Consider the following 21,218-nt stretch of genomic DNA (forward strand, 5'->3'; position numbering starts at 1 on the left):
AGAAAGACCAGCAGCTTACAAGCTGTCAACAAACTATTCAGTATATATAGGCTGGGATTCCTTCTTATGGAGAGATAACACTAATGATCATTTGTTAAAGCACATTTCATCCACCTATTAGCTCAGATGTTCATGTATCTTAGGATTCGCTGCCTTAACATAACATGATAAATAACTTAAGAAAATGATGGGGTAATGTCAATAAATATTATTTTATAATGAGAAATCCCAAGATATATGTTACATCATATGTATACTATATGTATATTTACATCAAAACATGCTTATTATGCTTGTTTCCCATATTTATTAGTAAATGATATGTCAAAAGTCCTTGGTTGCATATGCTACTGTACTAAAGTAAACAGACAAAATTATAGACACTCCTACTGCGAGGAGCCTCAGTTAAGGTAAGGACCACATTGGTTGGTATGTTGCAGGTGGGCTACAACTATTAAAAAGGGAATGGAATTTACTGCCAATAGTAATATCAATAGCAGACTCACTGGATGTAACAGCAGCATTATTGATAGAAAAATTATCGCAGTATACATAGTGTTAATATGGAAGGGTAATTAGCGCTAAGTGACATATTTTCATTATAAAAAAGGTGTATGCAACAATTTGAATATCATATATTATCATTATGCAACACTAGAACCCCTTTTATGGGACATCTGCAGCTTCCCTGCACTCCACACACTGGAGCAGGGAAGTGTTGAACTCCTGTGGAGCAAAAGGTTTTTCAAGAGGGCAGTACTGCTTTTTATCTATTGATATTAATTCATCCTCATTGAAGATGATTTAATTTTCACTCGCAAGGTAACAACTTGCAGGTGACGTTTGATGATATACACTTATTCTTTTTAATTATATAACCCCAGGTACCCTTTTATGGGGTTCTTGCAGCTTCTAGGCTGTGCTATATTCAGTAGCAGGGAAATGATGGACTCCCTTGGAGTGAGAGGCTCCCTGATAAAATTGTACTCCTTTTGCTAACTGACAAGAAGATACAACCTCATATAGACTCCTTTTCTGTAGCACAACCACATGCAGGTGGAGTCTGGCAATGCCAGTAGAAAGAGAGGTCACTGTCTGAGAGGGCAAAGATGGATATGTTTGATGGTATAGCAGTCCTGACAGGGTTCTATGGCTCCAAGGCATGGACCATAGATAAAAAGCTGAGGATGGTGGGTGTGTAGAAAATGAAATGATCATGGACATTTTGTAGTGTGAGGAGGATTGATCATGAAAGAAAGAGGTAAGTGTGGTAGTAGGAAGAGTATGAATGAGGGTGCTCAAGGGGTTGTGTTGAAATGGTTTGGACACAAGAACATGGATGAGGGGATGCTGGCTAAGAGGGCATACTTGTTAGAAGTGGAGGGAACAATGAAAAGGGGCAAACTGAGAAGAAAGTGGAAGAATGGGATGAAAGATGCTTTAAGTGTCTGGAGCCTGAACATGAAGGAGGGTATGAGATATGTGCTTGGGATAGAGCAAATTAAGAGTTGGAGGGGGGGGTTATATGCTGTTAGTGGATTAAATCAGGGCATATGAAATGGTCATGGGAAACCATGAATAGGTCCATGGGGCTAAACTGTGGATAGGTGACTCTGATTTCAGGGCATTATACAAGATGGCTAGAGGGTGAATATGAGCAAATGAGGCTGTTTCGTGTTTCAGGTGCTACCTTACTGTGTGGGAAATACTAAACAAGTGAGGAGTTTTCCCCTCTAAGTTTCAGTCATCTGTTCTTGAATACTACCTCGCTAACGCAGAAAATGGCAAGCATGGGGGGAGGGGGGATGCATGTATGAATATGTACATGTGTGTATATGTATATGTCTGTGTATATATTGATATGCATATGTATGTATGTGTGTGTGCATGGGCATTTATGTATATATATATATATATATATATATGTGTATATGAATAGATGGGCCATTCTCCATCTGTTTTCTGGCACTACTTTGCTGACATGGGAAGCAGCTAGAGACTGTGCTAACAAATGTGGCCTTTTTGTCTTTTCCCAGCGCTACCTCGCTGGGGGGAATGCTGTTTCCTGTGTGGCGGGGGTCGATGGGATTGGAAGAAGGCAGCAAGTATGAATATGTATATGTGTATACATGTATAAGTCTGTGTATGTATTGTATAAGTTGAAATCTATATGTACGTATATGTGTGTGCATTGGCGCTATGTATATTTATGTGTATATGAGGGGTTGGGCCATTCTTAATCTGTTTCCTTGCGCCACCTCGCTGACGTGGGAAGCAGCAACTAAATATGATAATAATGAATATATATATATTCCCCAGAACTTTTTTTTAAAGGGGAAGTAAATGTTTATAGTTGTGTTACTGGAGTGATAGTTTTCATACATGGTGCTTTGACAAGAAAATAGTGAAATTGGAAAAAATGTAGCTTAGACATTGAAGCTTATTGATACAGTGGTTAAATTGATGAGAACTACTATTGATGTTTGTGTAAATAAATTATACATTTCCTTTTTCCATAGCCAGAGGTTGAACCAGTATGTGACATTCATTTTTCATTTCATTTCAAGCTAGAAGTTTCAGTTTTCTAAATTGTTTCTTACATTTTTCATATGTATATATATGTATGTGTGTGTGTGTGTGTATATGTGCGTATGTGTGTGTATGTGTGTGTATGTGTATATATATATATATATATTATCCCTGGGGATAGGGGTGAAAGAATACTTCCCACGCATTCCTCGCGTGTCGTAGAAAGCGACTAGAGAGGACGGGAGCGGGGGGCCAGAAATCCTCCCCTCCTTGTACTTTTTTAACTTTCTAAAATGGGATATATGTATATATATATATATATATATATATATATATATATATATATATATATTATATATTCTTTCTTCTTTCAAACTATTCGCCATTTCCCGCATTAGCGAGGTAGCATTAAGAACAGAGGACTGGGCCTTAGAGGGAATACCCTCACCTGGCCCAATTCTCTGTTCCTTCTTTTGGTAAATTGAAAAAAAAAACCGAGAGGGGAGGATTTCCAGCCCCTCGCTCCCTCCCCTTTTAGTCGCCTTCTACGACACGCAGGGAATACATGGGAAGTATTCTTAATCCCCTATCCCCAGGATATATATATATATATATATATATATATATATATATATATATATATATATATTATCCCTGGGGATAGGGGATTAAGAATACTTCCCACGTATTCCCTGCGTGTCGTAGAAGGCGACTAAAAGGGGAGGGAGCGGGGGGCTGGAAATCCTCCCCTCTCGTTTTTTTTTTTTTTTTTTTTTTTTCTCCAAAAGAAGGAACAGAAAATTGGGCCAGGTGAGGGTATTCCCTCAAAGGCCCAGTCCTCTGTTCTTAACGCTTCCTCGCTAATGCGGGAAATGGCGAATAGTTTGAAAGAAAAAGAAAAAGAAGAATATATATATATATATATATATATATATATATATATATATATATATATATATATATATATACTTCTTCTGTTTCCCCTTTTAGAAAGTTGAAATACAAGGAGGGAAGGGTTTCTAGCCCCCCGCTCCCGTCCTCTTTAGTCTCCTTCTACGACACGTGAGGAATGCTTGGGAAGTACTCTTTCTCCCCTATCCCCAGGGAGATGTATAAAAGAAAGAGGTAGGAGGTCAAGAGAAAGGTGCAAGAGGTGAAAAAGAGGGCAAATGAGAGTTGGAGTGAGAGAGTATCATTAAATTTTAGGGAGAATAAAAAGATGTTTTGGAAGGAGGTAAATAAAGTGCGTAAGACAAGGGAGCAAATGGGAACTTCAGTGAAGGGGACTAATGGGGAGGTGATAACAAGTAGTGGTAATTTGAGGAGATGGAGTGAGTATTTTGAAGGTCTGTTGAATGTGTGTGATGACAGAGTGGCAGATATAGGGTGTTTTGGTCGAGGTGGTGTGCAGAGTGAGAGGGTTAGGGAAAATGATTTGGTAAACAGAGAAGAGGTAGTAAAAGCTTTGTGGAAGATGAAAGCTGGCAAGGCAGCAGAGTTGGATGGTATTGCAGTGGAATTTATTAAAAGAGGGGGTGACTGTATTGTTGACTGGTTGGTAAGAATATTTAATATATGTATGATTCTTGGTGAGGTGCCTGAGGATTGGCGGAATGCTTGCATAGTGCCATTGTACAAAGGCAAAGGGGATAAGAGTGAGTGCTCAAATTACAGAGGTATAAGTTTGTTGAGTATTCCTGGTAAATTATATGGGAGGGTATTGATTGAGAGGGTGAAGGCATGTACAGAGCATCAGATTAGGGAAGAGCAGTGTGGCTTCAGAAGTGGTAGAGGATGTGTGGATCAGGTGTTTGCTTTGAAGAATGTATGAGAGAAATACTTGGAAAAGCAAATGGATTTGTATGTAGCATTTATGGATCTGGAGAAGTCATATGATAGAGATGCTCTGTGGAAGGTATTAAGAATATATGGTGTGGGAGGCAAGTTGTTAGAAGCATTGAAAAGTTTTTATCGAGGATGTAAGGCATGTGTACGTGTAGGAAGAGAGGAAAGTGATTGGTTCTCAGTGAATGTAGGTTTGTGACAGGGGTGTGTGATGTCTCCATGGTTGTTTAATTTGTTTATGGATGCGGTTGTTAGGAATGTGAATGCAAGAGTTTTGGAAAGAGGGGCAAGTATGCAGTCTGTTGTGGATGAGAGAGCTTGGGAAGTGAGTCAGTTGTTGTTCGCTGATGATACAGCGCTGGTGTCTGATTCATGTGAGAAATTGCAGAAGCTGGTGACTGAGTTTGGTAAGGTGTGTGAAAGAAGAAAGTTGAGAGTAAATGTAAATAAGAGCAAGGTTATTAGGTACAGTAGGGTTGAGGGTCAAGTCAATTGGGAAGTAAGTCTGAATGGAGAAAAACTGGAGGAAGTGAAGTGTTTTAGATATCTGGGAGTGGATTTGGCAGCGGATGGAACCATGGAAGCGGAAGTGAATCATAGGGTGGGGGAGGGGGCGAAAATTCTTGGAGCGTTGAAGAATGTGTGGAAGTCGAGAACATTATCTCGGAAATCAAAAATGGGTATGTTTGAAGGAATAGTGGTTCCAACAATGTTATATGATTGAGAGGCGTGGGCTATAGATAGAGTAGTGCGGAGGAGGATGGATGTGCTGGAAATGAGATGTTTGAGGACAATATGTGGTGTGAGGTGGTTTGATCGAGTAAGTAATGAAAGGGTAAGAGAGATGTGTGGTAATAAAAAGAGTGTGGTTGAGAGAGCAGAAGAGGGTGTTTTGAAATGGTTTGGTTACATGGAGAGAATGAGTGAGGAAAGATGACAAAGAGGATATATGTGTCAGAGGTGGAGGGAACAAGGAGAAGTGGGAGACCAAGTTAGAGGTGGAAAGATGGAGTGAAAAAGACTTTGAGTGATTGGGGCCTGAACATGGAGGAGGGTGAAAGGCGTGCAAGGAACAGAGTGAATTGGATCGATGTGGTATACCGGGGTTGATGTGCTGTCAGTGGATTGAATCAGGGCATGTGAAGCGTCAGGGGTAAACCATGGAAAGCTGTGTAGGTATGTATATTTGCGTGTGTGGACGTATGTATATACATGTGTATGGGGGTGGGTTGGGCCATTTCTTTCGTTTGTTTCCTTGCGCTACCTCACAAACGCGGGAGACAGCGGCAAAAAAAAAAGAAAAAAAAAAAATATATATATATATATATATATATATATATATATATATATATATATATATATATATATATATATATATATATATATATATATATATATGATCCACTTCCGCTTCCATGGTTCCATCCGCTGCCAGATCCACTCCCAGATATCTAAAACACTTTACTTCCTCCAGTTTTTCTCCATTCAAACTTACCTCCCAATTGACTTGACCCTCAACCCTACTGTACCTAATAACCTTGCTCTTATTCACATTTACTCTTAACTTTCTTCTTTCACACACTTTACCAAACTCAGTCACCAGCTTCTGCAGTTTCTCACATGAATCAGCCACCAGTGCTGTATCATCAGTGAACAACAACTGACTCACTTCCCAAGCTCTCTCATCCCCAACAGACTTCATACTTGCCCCTCTTTCCAAAACTCTTGCATTCACCTCCCTAACAACCCCATCCATAAACAAATTAAACAACCATGGAGACATCACACACCCCTGCCACAAACGTACATTCACTGAGTACCAATCACTTTCCTCTCTTCCTACACGTACACATGCCTTATATTCTCGATAAAAACTTTTCATTGCTTCTAACAACTTGCCTCCCACACCATATATTCTTAATACCTTCCACAGAGTTGATATATATATATATATATATATATATATATATATATATATATATATATATATATATATATACTTCTTACCTAAGGAGTCCCTTTACCCTTATGGGTTCCTATTACAATCAGGAAGCTGGCCATGTCCACTGGTCAGGACCACTGTTCATAAATGTTGTGATGAGTGTGCATCTACATGCTGAGAGTGCAGGGGAATGAAGTAGTAAGTGCACAGCATCTTTTCATGGTAGATATGTCATAGGCATAAAGGGTCTTAGAATATGCTGAAATGGTGTTTATAGTGAAGGGTGATGTCCAGTGAGAAAGCAAGAGAGTGTGACATGTGTTTGTCTGAGAAGTGTGGCTTTTGATGGATGTATTTCTGATGGGGTGGAATTTAAACTGTTAGGAGATGAGATTTTTAGTGCTTGCCGGGTTCTTTTAAAAAAGTGCGTGTTTTGTCAATGTTATATTTGTTAGGGATGGAGAATCTGTGAGTAAATATTACTGAAGTTTGAGGCAAGGATAAGCTTTTTATTTCTGCTTGGGATTGATAGTTAGTTATATAGTTGTATGAGTGGGAGGGATCTAGTGCTTTTGCATAAAGTTGAGTGCTGAGCATGGTAAGGTGGGACTGTATTTGCAGGATTTTCTTGCCCCAGGAGTCCCTTCTATATTCATAGGGCTCCTGCAACACCCAGGAAGCTGGCCACATACATACATACATACATACCTGTATGTATAGCATCAGTGAAAAAGCCCTGATTAGGGCATTCACTTCTTAACCCATCTCAGCTGGTATAGAAAACAAAAAACAATGTATCTGATAATAGTAATATTGTGAAGGGAGTGACACTAGTGTACTAGGCATTAGCCATGTGGTGAAGGAAGGGGCAGGAGGGTACCTTGCAGTAGCTGTGTGGTCAAGGGTGGGACAGAAGGGTACCTAGCAACAGGGCTATGGTAAAGGGAGAAGCAAGATGGTACATGGCCGTAGGAATATGGTAAAGGAAGAAGCTGAAGGGTACCTGCTAACAGGAAATGATAAAGGAAGAAGCAGGAGGGTACCTGGTAATAGGAATATGGTAAAGGGAGAGAGGGAGAGGCAGGAGGGTACCTGGTAACAGAAATATGGTAAAAGGAGAGGCAGGAGGGTACCTGGCAACAGGAGTGTGGTCTAGGTGTGTGCTTGGGGTCAGCTAATCAGCCCGACTAAAAGTACAACAGTGGATACAGCAACTGAGAACAAAACTGTACAATTAACCTAATAAAATACATTAAAGCATTAGCATGTTGAATAAAAATTCCAATTTGTACATTCATTGTGTTCAACAAAAATATAGAAAACATGTGATCATTGCATATTTGACACCACTTTAGCACCTTTGTATGATTGGGTTAACTCTTCGCTTGTCAAGATACTGTACATTGTTCCTCATTAATTCCTGACAAAAATGTAAGGCTGAGCCACATTCATGGCATGATTTACAATGCCACAACACTGTTATTAAGTCCACAGTCTTGGATTAAACCAACATTTTCAGGTCTAAATAAAAGATAATTATCTCCATCTAGATAGCTGTATATAACACACTGGTCAGTTATTGTATCTCTATTTACATTGTTTTTGGCAAATACTGCCTCCACAGCAGCTAAGTATCCCAGAGAATTGGTACAAGAGTTTCTGTGACATGTTAATGTGCATGACTGGTGGCATACAATATGAACAGGTCACCTCACATACAATACTTGCCACTCCTTCCCAATGTCAAGATGTGTCTTAAAACCAGTAGAGGTCCTTAGCCCCTTCCTGTGGCACTCCTGTCTCCAAACCTGCAATGAAACACCAAAATGCCAAAAATGCAAAAGCGGTATATGGAGGTATGTATAAAAGAGTAATATGTCCTGTAGCTAATACATGAATGATATATTCCACGCATAACATGCAAGAGTTGTGTGTTTAGTTGAAGTATGTATGGGCAGTATGTCAGGTGTAAACTAGACCTCGCTAATGTGGGAGACAACGATAAAGTATAATAGATAAATGAATAAATAAATATTTATATATTTATTTTGCTTTGTCGCTGTCTCCCGCGTTTACGACGTAGCGCTAGGAAACAGACGAAAGAAATGGACCAACCCACCCCCATACACATGTATATACATACACGTCCACACACGCAAATATACATACCTATACATCTCAATGTACACATATATATACACACACAGACACATACATATATTCACATGCACACAATTCACACTGTCTGCCTTTATTTATTTCCATCGCCACCTCGCCACACATGGAATAACATCCTCCTCCCCCTCATGTGTGCGAGGTAGCGCTAGGAAAAGACAACAAAGGCCCCATTCGTTCACACTCAGTCTCTGGCTGTCATGCAATAATGCCCGAAACCACAGCTCCATTTCCACATCCAGGCCCCACACAACTTTCCATGGTTTACCCCAGATGCTTCACATGCCCTGATTCAATCCATTGACAGCACGTCGACCACGGTATACCACATCGATCCAATTCACTCTATTCCTTGCCCACCTTTCACCCTCCTGCATGTTCAGACCCCGATCATTCAAAATCTTTTTCACCCCATCTTTCCACCTCCAATTTGGTCTCCCAATTCTCCTCGTTCCCTCCACCTCTGACACATATATCCTCTTGGTCAATCTTTCCTCACTCATTCTCTCCATGTGCCCAAACCATTTTAAAACACCCTCTTCTGCTCTCTCAACCACGCTCTTTTTATTTCCACACATCTCTCGTACCCTTACATTACTTGCTCGATCAAACCATCTCACACCACATATTGTCCTCAAACATCTCATTTCCAGCACATCCACCCTCCTGCGCACAACTCTATCCATAGCCCACGCCTTGCAACCACACAACATTGTTGGAACCACTATTCCTTCAAACATAGCCATTTTTGCTTTCCGAGATAATGTTCTCGACTTCCACACATTCTTCAAGGCTCCCAGGATTTTCGCCCCCTCCCCCACCCTATGATTCACTTCCGCTTCCATAGTTCCATCCGCTGCCAGATCCACTCCCAGATATCTAAAACACTTTACTTCCTCCAGTTTTTCTCCATTCAAACTTACCTCCCAAATGACTTGACCCTCAACCCTACTGTACCCAATAACCTTGCTCTTATTCACATTTACTCATAACTTTCTTCTTTCACACACTTTATCAAACTCAGTCACCAGCTTCTGCAGTTTCTCACATGAATCAGCCACCAGCGCTGTATCATCATCGAGCAACAACTGACTCACTTCCCAAGCTCTCTCATCCCCATATATATTTATTTGTTTATTATTTATTTTGCTTTGTCGCTGTCTCCCGCGTTAGCGAGGTAGGGCAAGGAAACAGACGAAAGAATGGCCCAAACCACCCACATACACATGTATGTACCCCCTGGGGATAGGGGGAGAAAGAATAATTCCCACGTATTCCCTGCATGTTGTAGAAAGCAACTAAAAGGGGAGGGAAGGGGTGGCTGGAAATCCTCCAATCTCTTTTTTTTAATTTTCCAAAAGAAGGAACAGAGAAGGGGGCCAGTTGAGGATAGTCCCTCAAAGGCCCAGTCCTTTGTTCTTAATGCTACCTCGCTAATGTGGGAAATGGCGAATAGTATGAAAAAAGTATATATATATATATATATATATATATATATATATATATATATATATATATATATATATATATATATATATATATATTATTTTTTTTTATACTATTCGCCATTTCCCGCGTTTGCGAGGTAGCGCTAAGAACAGAGGACTGGGCCTTAGAGGGAAAATCCTCACCTGGCCCCCCTTCTCTGTTCCTTCTTTTGGAAATTTAAAAAAAAAACGAAAGGGGAGGATTTCCAGCCACCCGCTCCCTCCCCTTTTAGTTGCCTTCTACGACACGCAGGGAATACGTGGGAGGTATTCTTTCTCCCCTATCCCCAGGGATAATATATATATATATATATATATATATATATATATATATATATATATATATATATACATATATATATATATATATATATATATATATATATATATATATATATATATTTTTCTTTTTTTTTTTGCTTTGTCGCTGTCTCCCGCGTTTGCGAGGTAGCGCAAGGAAACAGACGAAAGAAATAGCCCAACCCACCCCCATACACATGTATATACATACGTCCACACACGCAAATATACATACCTACACAGCTTTCCATGGTTTACCCCAGACGCTTCACATGCCCCGATTCAATCCACTGACAGCACGTCAACCCCGGTATACCACATCGCTCCAATTCACTCTATTCCTTGCCCTCCTTTCACCCTCCTGCATGTTCAGGCCCCGATCACACAAAATCTTTTTCACTCCATCTTTCCACCTCCAATTTGGTCTCCCTCTTCTCCTCGTTCCCTCCACCTCCGACACATATATCCTCTTGGTCAATCTTTCCTCACTCATTCTCTCCATGTGCCCAAACCATTTCAAAACACCCTATTCTGCTCTCTCAACCACGCTCTTTTTATTTCCACACATCTCTCTTACCCTTACGTTACTTACTCGATCAAACCATCTCACACCACACATTGTCCTCAAACATCTCATTTCCAGCACATCCATCCTCCTGCGCACAACTCTATCCATAGCCCACGCCTCGCAACCATACAACATTGTTGGAACCACTATTCCTTCAAACATACCCATTTTTGCTTTCCGAGATAATGTTCTCGACTTCCACACATTCTTCAAGGCTCCCAGAATTTTCGCCCCCTCCCCCACCCTATGATCCACTTCCGCTTCTATGGTTCCATCCGCTGCCAGATCCACTCCCAGATATCTAAAACACTTCACTTCCTCCAGTTTTTCTCCATTCAAACTCACCTCCCAATTGACTTGACCCTCAACCCTACTGTACCTAATAACCTTGCTCTTATTCACATTTACTCTTTCTTCTTTCACACACTTTACCAAACTCAGTCACCAGCTTCTGCAGTTTCTCACATGAATCAGCCACCAGCGCTGTATCATCAGCGAACAACAACTGACTCACTTCCCGAGCTCTCTCATCCCCAACAGGCTTCATACTTGCCCCTCTTTCCAAAACTCTTGCATTCACCTCCCTAACAACCCCATCAATAAACAAATTAAACAACCATATATATATCTTTCTTTTCTTTCATACTATTCGCCATTTCCCACGTCAGCGAGGTAGCGTTAAGAACAGACGACTGGGCCCTTAAGGGAATACCCTCACCTGGCCCCTTTCTTTGTTCCTTCTTTTGGAAAATTGACAAAAACGAGATGGGAGGATTTCCAGCCACCCGCTCCCTCTCATTTTAGTCGCCTTCTACGACACGCAGGGAATACGTGGGAAGTATTCCTTCTCCCCTATCCCCAGGGATATATATATATATATATATATATATATATATATATATATATATATATATTTTTTTTTAACTATTCGCCATTTCCCGCGTTAGCGAGGTAGCGTTAAGAACAGAGGACTGGGCCTTTTTTGGAATATCCTCACCTGGCCTCCTCTGTTCCTTGTTTTGGAAAAAAAAAAAAAGAGGGGAGGATTTCCAGCCCCCCGCTCCCTTCCCTGTTAGTCGCCTTCTACGACACGCAGGGAATACGTGGGAAGTACTCTTAATCCCCTATATATATATATATATATATATATATATATATATATATATATATATATATATATATATATCTTCTTTCTTTCAAACTATTTGCCGTTTCCCGCATTAGCGAGGTAGCGTTAAGAACAGAGGACTGGGCCTTTGAGGGAATACCCTCACCTGGCCCAATTCTCTGTTCCTTCTTTTGGAAAATTAAAAAAAAAAAACCGAGAGGGGAGGATTTCCAGACCCCCGCTCCCTCCCCTATATATTTATTTATTTTATCCCTGGGGATAGGGGAGAAAGAATACTTCCCACGTATTCCCTGTGTGTCGTAGAAGGCGACTAAAAGGGGAGGGAGCGGGTGGCTGGAAATCCTCCCCTCTCATTTTTTTTTTTTTTCCAAAAGAAGGAACAGAGAAGGGGGGCCAGGTGAGGATGTTCCCTCAAAGGCCCAGTCCTCTGTTCTTAACGCTACCTCGCTAATGCGGGAAATGGCGAATAGTATGAAAAAAGAAAGAAAGATTTATTTATTTATTCATTTATTCATTTTGCTTTGTCGCTGTCTCCCGTGTTAGCGAGGTAGCGCAAGAAAACAGACGAAAGAATGGCCCAACCCACCCACATACACATGTATATACCCACTCGTCCACACACGCAAATATACATACCTATACATCTCAATGTATACATATATATACACACACACAGACATATACATATATACACATGTACATAATACATACTGTCTGCCTTTATTCATTCCCATCGCCACCCTGTCACACATGAAATAACAACCCCCTACCCCCTCATGTGCGCAAGGTAGCGCTAGGAAAAGACAACAAAGGCCGCATTCGTTCAGACTCAGTCTCTAGCTGTCATGTAATAATGCACCGAAACCGAAGCTGCCTTTCCACATCCAGGCCCCACACAACTTTCCATGGTTTACCCCAGACTCTTCACATCCCCTGGTTCAATCCATTGACAGCACGTCGACCCAGGTATACCATATCATTCCAATTCACTCTATTCCTTGCACGCCTTTCACCCTCCTGCATGTTCAGGCCCCGATCACTCAGATTCTTTTTCACTCCATCTTTCCACCTCCAATTTGGTCTCCCACTTCTCCTCGTTCCCTCCACCTCCGACACATATATCCTCTTGGTCAATCTTTCCTCACTCATTCTCTACATGTGCCCAAACCATTTCAAAACACCCTCTTCTGCTCTCTCAACCACACTCTTTTTATTTCCACACATCTCTCTTACCCTTACATTACTTACTCGATCAAACCACCTCACACCACATATTGTCCTCAAACATCTCATTTCCAGCACATCCACCCTCCTCCGCACAACTCTATCTATAGCCCATGCTTCACAACCATATAACATTGTTGGAACCACTATTCCTTCAAACATACCCATTTTTGCTTTCCGAGATAATGTTCTCGACTTCCACACATTCTTCAAGGCTCCCAGAATTTTCGCCCCCTCCCCCACCCTATGATCCACTTCCGCTTCCATGGTTCCATCCGCTGCCAGATCCACTCCCAGATATCTAAAACACTTCACTTCCTCCAGTTTTTCTCCATTCAAACTCACCTCCCAATTGACTTGACCCTCAACCCTACTGTACCTATATATATATATGTATATATATATATATATATATATATATATATATATATATATATATATATATATATATACATATATATATATATATATATTCGCCATTTCCTGCACTAGCGAGGTATCATTAAGAACAGAGGACTGAGCCCGCATGTTATGAAATTTTGCGATTCTAGAGACAGATACTGAGGAAAAGAAACTGTTTATTATCGTTTGAAGTAGCTGCAGTGTTCCAGGTCATTGACATGATGATTTTGCTCAGCTCCAAATGGAATATCCTCACTTGGCCTTCTCTGTTCCTTCTTTGGAAAATCAAAAACGAGAGGGGAGGATTTCTAGCCCCACACTCCCTCCCCTTTTAGTCGCCTTTTACAACACGCAAGGAATACATGGGAAGTATTCTTTCTACCCTATCCCTTATATATATCATCCCTGGGGGTAGGGAAGAAAGAATACTTTCCACGTATTCCCTGCGTGTCGTAGAAGGCAACTGAAAGGGAAGGGAGCAGGGGGGCTGGAAATCCTCCTCTTTCGTTTTCAATTTTCTAAAAGATGGAACAGAGAAGGGGGCCAAGTGAGGATATTCCCTCAAAAGCTCAGTCCTCTGTTCTTAACGCTACCTCGCTAATGTGGGAAATGGCAAATAGAATAATATGTATTTATTTATTTATTATACTTTGTCGCTGTCTCCCGCGTTAGCGAGGTAGAGCAAGGAAACAGACGAAAGAATGGCCCAACCCACCCACATACACATGTATATACATACACGTCCACACACGCACATATACATACCTATCTCAACGTATACATATATATACACACACAGACATATACATATATACACATGTACATAATTCATACTCTCTTCCCTTATTCATTTCCGTCGCCAATTCACTCTATTCCTTGCACGCCTTTCACCCTCCTGCATGTTCAGGCCCCGATCACTCAAAATCTTTTTCACTCCATCTTTTCACCTCCAATTTGGTCTCCCACTTCTCCTCGTTCCCTCCACCTCTGACACATATATCCTCTTGGTCAATCATTACCCACTCATTCTCTCCATGTGACCAAACCATTTCAAAACACCCTCTTCCCACGTATTCCTTGCGTGTCGTAGAAGGCGACTAAAAGGGGAGGGAGCGGGGAGCTGGAAATCCTCCCCTCTCGTTTTTTTTTTTTAATTTTTCCAAAAGAGGAACAGAGAACGAGGCCAGGTGAGGATATTCTCTCAGAGGCCCAGTCCGCTGTTCTTAACGCTACCTTGCTAACGCGGGAAATGGCGAATAGTATGAAAGAAAGAAAGATATTAAATATGTATATATATATAATATATATATATATATATATATATATATATATATATATATATATATATATATATATGGGGGAGGTATAAAAGAAAGAGGCAGGAGGTCAAGAGAAAGGTGCAAGAGGTGAAAAAGAGGGCAAATGAGAGTTGGGGCGAGAGAGTATCATTAAATTTCAGGGAGAATAAAAAGATGTTTTGGAAGGAGGTAAATAAAGTGCGTAAGACAAGAGAGCAAATGGGAACTTCAGTGAAGGGGGCAAATGGGGAGGTGATAACAAGGAGTGGTGATGTGAGAAGGAGATGGAGTGAGTATTTTGAAGGTTTGTTGAATGTGTTTGATGATAGAGTGGCAGATGTGGGGTGTCTTGGTCGAGGTGGTGTGCAAAGTGAGAGGGTTAGGGAAAATGATTTGGTAAATAAAGAAGAGGTAGCAAAAGCTTTACGGAAGATGAAAGCCGGCAAAGCAGCAGGTTTGGATGGCATTGCAGTGGAATTTATTAAAAAAGGTGGTGACTGTATTGTTAACTGGTTGGTAAGGTTATTTAATGTATGTATGATTCATAGTGAGGTGCCTGAGGATTGGCGGAATGCTTGCATAGTGCCTTTGTACAAAGACAAAGGGGATAAGAGTGAGTGCTCAAATTACAGAGGTATAAGTTTGTTGAGTATTCCTGGTAAATTATATGGGAGGGTATTGATTGAGAGGGTGAAGGCATGTAGAGAGCATCAGATTGGGGAAGAGCAGTGTGGTTTCAGAAGTGGTAGAGGATGTGTGGATCAGGTGTTTGCTTTAAAGAATATATGCGAGAAATACTTAGAAAAACAAATGGATTTGTATGTAGCATTTATGGATCTGGAGAAGGCATATGATAGAGTTGATAGAGATGCTCTGTGGAAGGTATTAAGAATATATAGTGTGGGAGGCAAGTTGTTAGAAGCAGTGAAAAGTTTTTATCGAGGATGTAAGGCATGTGTACGTGTAGGAAGAGAGGAAAGTGATTGGTTCTCAGTGAATGTAGGTTTGCGGCAGGGGTGTGTGATGTCTCCATGGTTGTTTAATTTGTTTATGGATGGGGTTGTTAGGGAGGTGAATGCAAGAGTTTTGGAAAGAGGGGCAAGTATGAAGTCTGTTGTGGATGAGAGAGCTTGGGAAGTGAGTCAGTTGTTGTTCGCTGATGATACAGCGCTGGTGGCTGATTCATGAGAGAAACTGCAGAAGCTGGTGACTGAGTTTGGTAAATTGTGTGAAAGAAGAAAGTTAAGAGTAAATGTGAATAAGAGCAAGGTTATTAGGTACAGTAGGGTTGAGGGTCAAGTCAATTGGGAGGTAAGTTTGAATGGAGAAAAGCTGGAGGAAGTGAAGTGTTTTAGATATCTGGGAGTGGATCTGGCAGCGGATGGAGCCATGGAAGCGGAAGTGAATCATAGGGTGGAGGAGGGGGCGAAAATTCTGGGAGCCTTGAAGAATGTTTGGAAGTCGAGAACATTATCTCGGAAAGCAAAAATGGGTATGTTTGAAGGAATAGTGGTTCCAACAATGTTGTATGGTTGCGAGGCGTGGGCTATGGATAGAGTTGTGCGCAGGAGGGTGGATGTGCTGGAAATGAGATGTTTGAGGACAATATGTGGTGTGAGGTGGTTTGATCGAGTAAGTAATGTAAGGGTGAGAGAGATGTGTGGAAATAAAAAGAGCGTGGTTGAGAGAGCAGAAGAGGGTGTTTTGAAATGGTTTGGTCACATGGAGAGAATGAGTGGGGAAAGATTGACCAAGAGGATATATGTGTCAGAGGTGGAGGGAACGAGAAGTGGGAGACCAAATTGGAGGTGGAAAGATGGAGTGAAAAAGATTTTGAGTGATCGGGGCCTGAACATGCAGGAGGGTGAAAGGCGTGCAAGGAATAGAGTGAATTGGAACGATGTGGTATACCGGGGTCGACGTGCTGTCAATGGATTGAACCAGGGCATGTGAAGCGTCTGGGGTAAACCATGGAAAGTTGTGTGGGGCCTGGATGTGGAAAGGGAGCTGTGGTTTCGGTGCATTATTACATGACAGCTAGAGACTGAGTGTGAACGAATGGGGCCTTTGGTGTTTTTCCTAGCGCTACCTCGCACACATGAGGGGGGGAGGGGGTTGTTATTCCATGTGTGGCGAGGTGGCGATGGGAACAAATAAAGGCAGATAGTATGAATTATATACATGTGTATATATGTATATGTCTGTGTGTGTATATATATGTGTACATTGAGATGTATAGGTATGTATATTGTGCATGGGTGGACATGTATGTATATACATGTGTATGTGGGCGGGTTGGGCCATTCTTTCGTCTGTTTCTTTGCGCTACCTCGCTAACGCGGGAGACAGCGACAAAGCAAAACAAATAAATAAATATATATATATATATATATATATATATATATATATATATATATATATATATATATATCTGTGTATGTACATATATGGACGTTTATGTCTATATATGTGTATAAGAGTGGATGGGCCATTCTTTTTTTCCTGGTGCTACTTCTCTTACGCGGAAAAGCAGCACTTATGTATAAAAAATAAGCAGATCAAATCTGCAAATATTAATAGAATATTTTTTTTGCACATGTATAACAGTCAGGTTGTAAACAATGATTACTGGTAACAATATAAAGATTAATTAATGATGTCTTAGAAGCGAGAATAACTTGAAGTAGGTGATGATTCCTACACCCTTGGCATGGTGACCTGTGTTGACCTGCAAACATATATTAACCTCTGTGGATATAAACTGCTTTCTTTGCTGACAATGACAGAATTGTGCTGACCTATTTTAGCTTGATTAGACATATGATGACCCACAATGACTGTTGATTGTGTTTACTCATGTACACAAGTGTACCTGTTTTGATCTATACTGACCTGGTACATTGGGGTAGTGTGGCGCTGAGTAGTTGGTCTCCAAGCTGTGTGTAAAGTCTGGGCTCGTGAAGGCCTCATGATACCTTGCTCCCCACGCCTCTGGCTTGGACATCCCCATCTGTGAACGCATCAAATGTCAGACATACTAAAGTGATGGGGTGCAGGACCCGTGACTCTGACTTGAACATCTTCATCTGTGAATATATCAGATGTCAGATGAGCTGAGGTGTGGAGGGTGGAAGGTTGTCTTCATGGTTTACGAAATAAGGTGTCCAGGTCCTTATTTCTTAACCCATGGATTGTACAGATGAAATGAGAACAACTTTCAAGCCCAGATCTCGTAAAATAACCAGCCTTAATTTTGTTATTACACAGTATATTTTGCTCAAGCTTTCTAATGCTAAATAACATTACTTTGACAAATGAGATTGACAGCAACTGAAATAGAAGCAAAAGATAAACTTCACCAGATTCACCTGGTCTTGATTAATGGTTCGATAAATGAGCCATCTATGGTGCAGGTTGGTGGCAGTCCACAAAACGTCTTGGTTTGATAACAAATGGATTAAAGATTAACATTGTGAACATCAACAACTCATAAACTGTTGAAGCTATTGCCTTCCACCTGACAGAGTCATTTCAGTTGCTAGGGAGTCATGTCGACATTTACAGTCATGTCAAGAGAAAGTGAATCATGATGATTTTGTCACATCAGCACCCAGTGAACCAAGTCAGCAACCAGAGTCTGGTCAGCAGACACGGAGTCTGATCAGATAAACGTCAATTTCAGGTCATTAAGAACACCAGTGGGTACATTCAGTTTTCAGCAGGCAGCCAGGTCAGTGGCTGTTCAGCTAAGCAGGGTGAGAGCATCAGATATCCAGGTCGCAAAGTAGGTCTAGGTCAAGTAAACTGGTAAAGATGCAGGTCTGTGATAGAATGAGTAAAGTAAGTATCCTGTTAATGAGGTGTGAATGGAGTGTCAAGGTAGGTAGTAGTGAGTGTTGGGTTATATCATGGGTCAAGATTAGGTAGCACTGAGTGCTGGATTAGGTCATGGGTCAGGTCAGGCGGGAGTGAGTATGGTCAAGGGTTGGGGATGAGCTAGGCCTACCTGTGTACCAACGGCCGTGACTCCTGGCAGCCTGGCCAGGTGTGGCTGTAGGGAGAGTGAGGAGTACTGGTGGTACGGCCTCGACGTGGATGGCACTGATGACATGGCTGCCTGGTACACGTCGTGAGCCACGCTGCGGTGACCGTACGCCTGTGGAACAGTATCTTTCATCACTAGTGGTAGTAGTAGTAGTAGTAGTAGTAGTGGTGGTAGTAATGGTGGTGGTAGACGAAGTTATCTTTGAAGACTTTTACGGTATATGAGTATTCAAGAGAAAAGACGACAGAATGTGTTCATTAAGGCATGGAATCAAGAGTTAGTGAGTACTTGGGCGTGTGAGTATGAGCGTTAAATATAAGTGTGTGTTGACATGCAGAGCGTGGGAGGGTGCCTCACCTGGGAAGATAAGGAGTAGGCTGCCCAGTGGTCTGGTGCTGGGGGTTGGAGGGGGTGGAGCCCACCGTGGTAGGGGTCATACAGGTCAGCTGGTGATGCCCCCAGGTGACCGGCCAGACTCGGCGGCCGCGACGAGGACGACGAGGACGACGACGACGGCACCTGGTAGTTGCTGTTCCAGAACGACGGAGGAAAGTTCCTGGACGACATGGGCGACGAGGCTGGAACGAGAAGAAAGCGGTGGTAACTTAAGAAGAAAGTAGTGGTAACTTGATCCTAACTTTGACCTTCCAACTTAACGAGTGACTTGATACTTGGTCACCAGTACTAAGTCTCTGGTGGCCAAGTTAAGCTTCAGGTTCAGCTGATGATAAAACTTGACAACCTTCACTAATACTGAAGTACTCAAGTCTTTTCTCAACTTAGCCCCACGGACGCTTTGGTGATATTTCACAGCAAGTTATGAGAACTATCGGTACAAGTTAAGAATACTTGCGATACAAGTTATGAAAAGAAGCTTTGCTCTTCGGGTACAAGGCTTAAGTCAACTGGATGGATCTACTGATAACAGCCAACGCTTGTAACGTATCCCTTAACGTCATGTTCCCAGCCAACGTACGTATCCCACTGGTCATGGCTCAGGCATCAGCCAACCTTCATGTTAGTCTCCAGAGCTTCCCTACATACACAAGAACTAAAGTCATCCATATCTATCCTTACTTGGATCTTCATATGAACCTGAGATCACATTAATGAACCTACTCCAAGTTCGTCTGGTGTATCAGTAGACCATATCTTATCCATTATATTGAAAAATGAGCAACTGCAAGTCACACCTGCACCAACATGTCTCGATATAGCGCAACAATTGTTTGTGAATTGAACTTAAGAACGAGGTATAGGTCATCATAAGAGCAGTTCCATGAGGGACATGGTCAGTAACTCTCTCTCTCTCTCTCTCTCTCTCTCTCTCTCTCTCTCTCTCTCTCTCTCTCTCTCTCTCTTTCTCTCAAAAATAATCTGAAGTAAAAATGTCTCTTCACACAGAAGCTGAGACTCCAGCAGATACCATTTCCAAGGACGAGGGGTGTAGGCAGGGATGGCTGGCCTACGAGTGGTGTTGGCAGGGTCGGCTGGCCTACGAGTGGTGCTGGTAGGGTCGGCTGGCTTACGAGTGGTGTTGGCAGGGTCGCCTGGCCTGCGAGTGGTGTTGGCAGGGTCGGCTTGCCACCGAGTGGTGTTGGCAGGGTCGTCTGGCTTACGAGTGGTGTAGGCAGGGTCGGCTGGCCTACGAGTGGTGAAGGCAGGGTCGGCTGGCCTACGAGTGGTATTGGCAGGGTCGGCTGGCTTACGAGTGGTGTAGGCAGGGTCGGCTGGCCTACGAGTGGTGAAGGCAGGGTCGGCTTGCCACCGAGTGGTGTTGGCAGGGTCGGCTGGCCTACGAGTGGTGTAGGCAGGGTCGGCTGGCCTACGAGTGGTGAAGGCAGGGTCGGCTGGCCTACGAGTGGTGTTGGCAGGGTCGGCTGGCTTACGAGTGGTGTTGGCAGGGTCGGCTGGCTTACGAGTGGTGTAAGCAGGGTCGGCTGGCCTACGAGTGGTGTAGGTAGGGTCGGCTTGCCTACGAGTGTTGTTGGCAGGGTCGGCTGGCCTACGAGTGATGATGGCAGGGTCGGCTGACTTGCGAGTGGTGTAGGCAGGGTCTGCTAGCCTACGAGTGGTGTTGGCAGGGTCGGCTGGCCTACGAGTGGTGTTGGAAGGGTCGGCTAGCCTAGGTGACGAGTGGTGTTGGCAGGGTCAGAAGGCCAACATCAGGTGATGAGTGATGTTGGCAGGATCGAGTCCAAAACCAGGTGATAAGTGGTGTTGGCAGGGTAAGGCGTCTAGCACCAGGTGACGAGTGGTGTTGACAACCAAAGG

The 21,218-nt window shown here is 42.3% G+C and overlaps 1 protein-coding gene across 1 annotated transcript in view; it reads right to left on the reverse strand.

The window, feature by feature from the left end:
* Positions 1-3,486: 3,486 nt before the first annotated feature.
* Positions 3,487-21,218, reverse strand: part of LOC139762729 (uncharacterized) — a 97,959-nt gene continuing 80,227 nt past the window's right edge. The window contains exons 4-7 of the mRNA XM_071687770.1: positions 19,302-19,522; positions 18,906-19,055; positions 17,792-17,909; positions 3,487-8,124 (exon numbers count right to left, since the gene is read on the reverse strand). Coding sequence (XP_071543871.1) covers positions 8,072-8,124; positions 17,792-17,909; positions 18,906-19,055; positions 19,302-19,522 — 542 coding nt within the window. The 3' untranslated portion in view covers positions 3,487-8,071. The remainder of the gene's footprint in view (positions 8,125-17,791; positions 17,910-18,905; positions 19,056-19,301; positions 19,523-21,218) is intronic.

Source organism: Panulirus ornatus, chromosome 44, assembly GCF_036320965.1.
Source record: "Panulirus ornatus isolate Po-2019 chromosome 44, ASM3632096v1, whole genome shotgun sequence".
In the NCBI taxonomy this organism is placed as follows: Eukaryota; Metazoa; Arthropoda; class Malacostraca; order Decapoda; family Palinuridae; genus Panulirus; species Panulirus ornatus.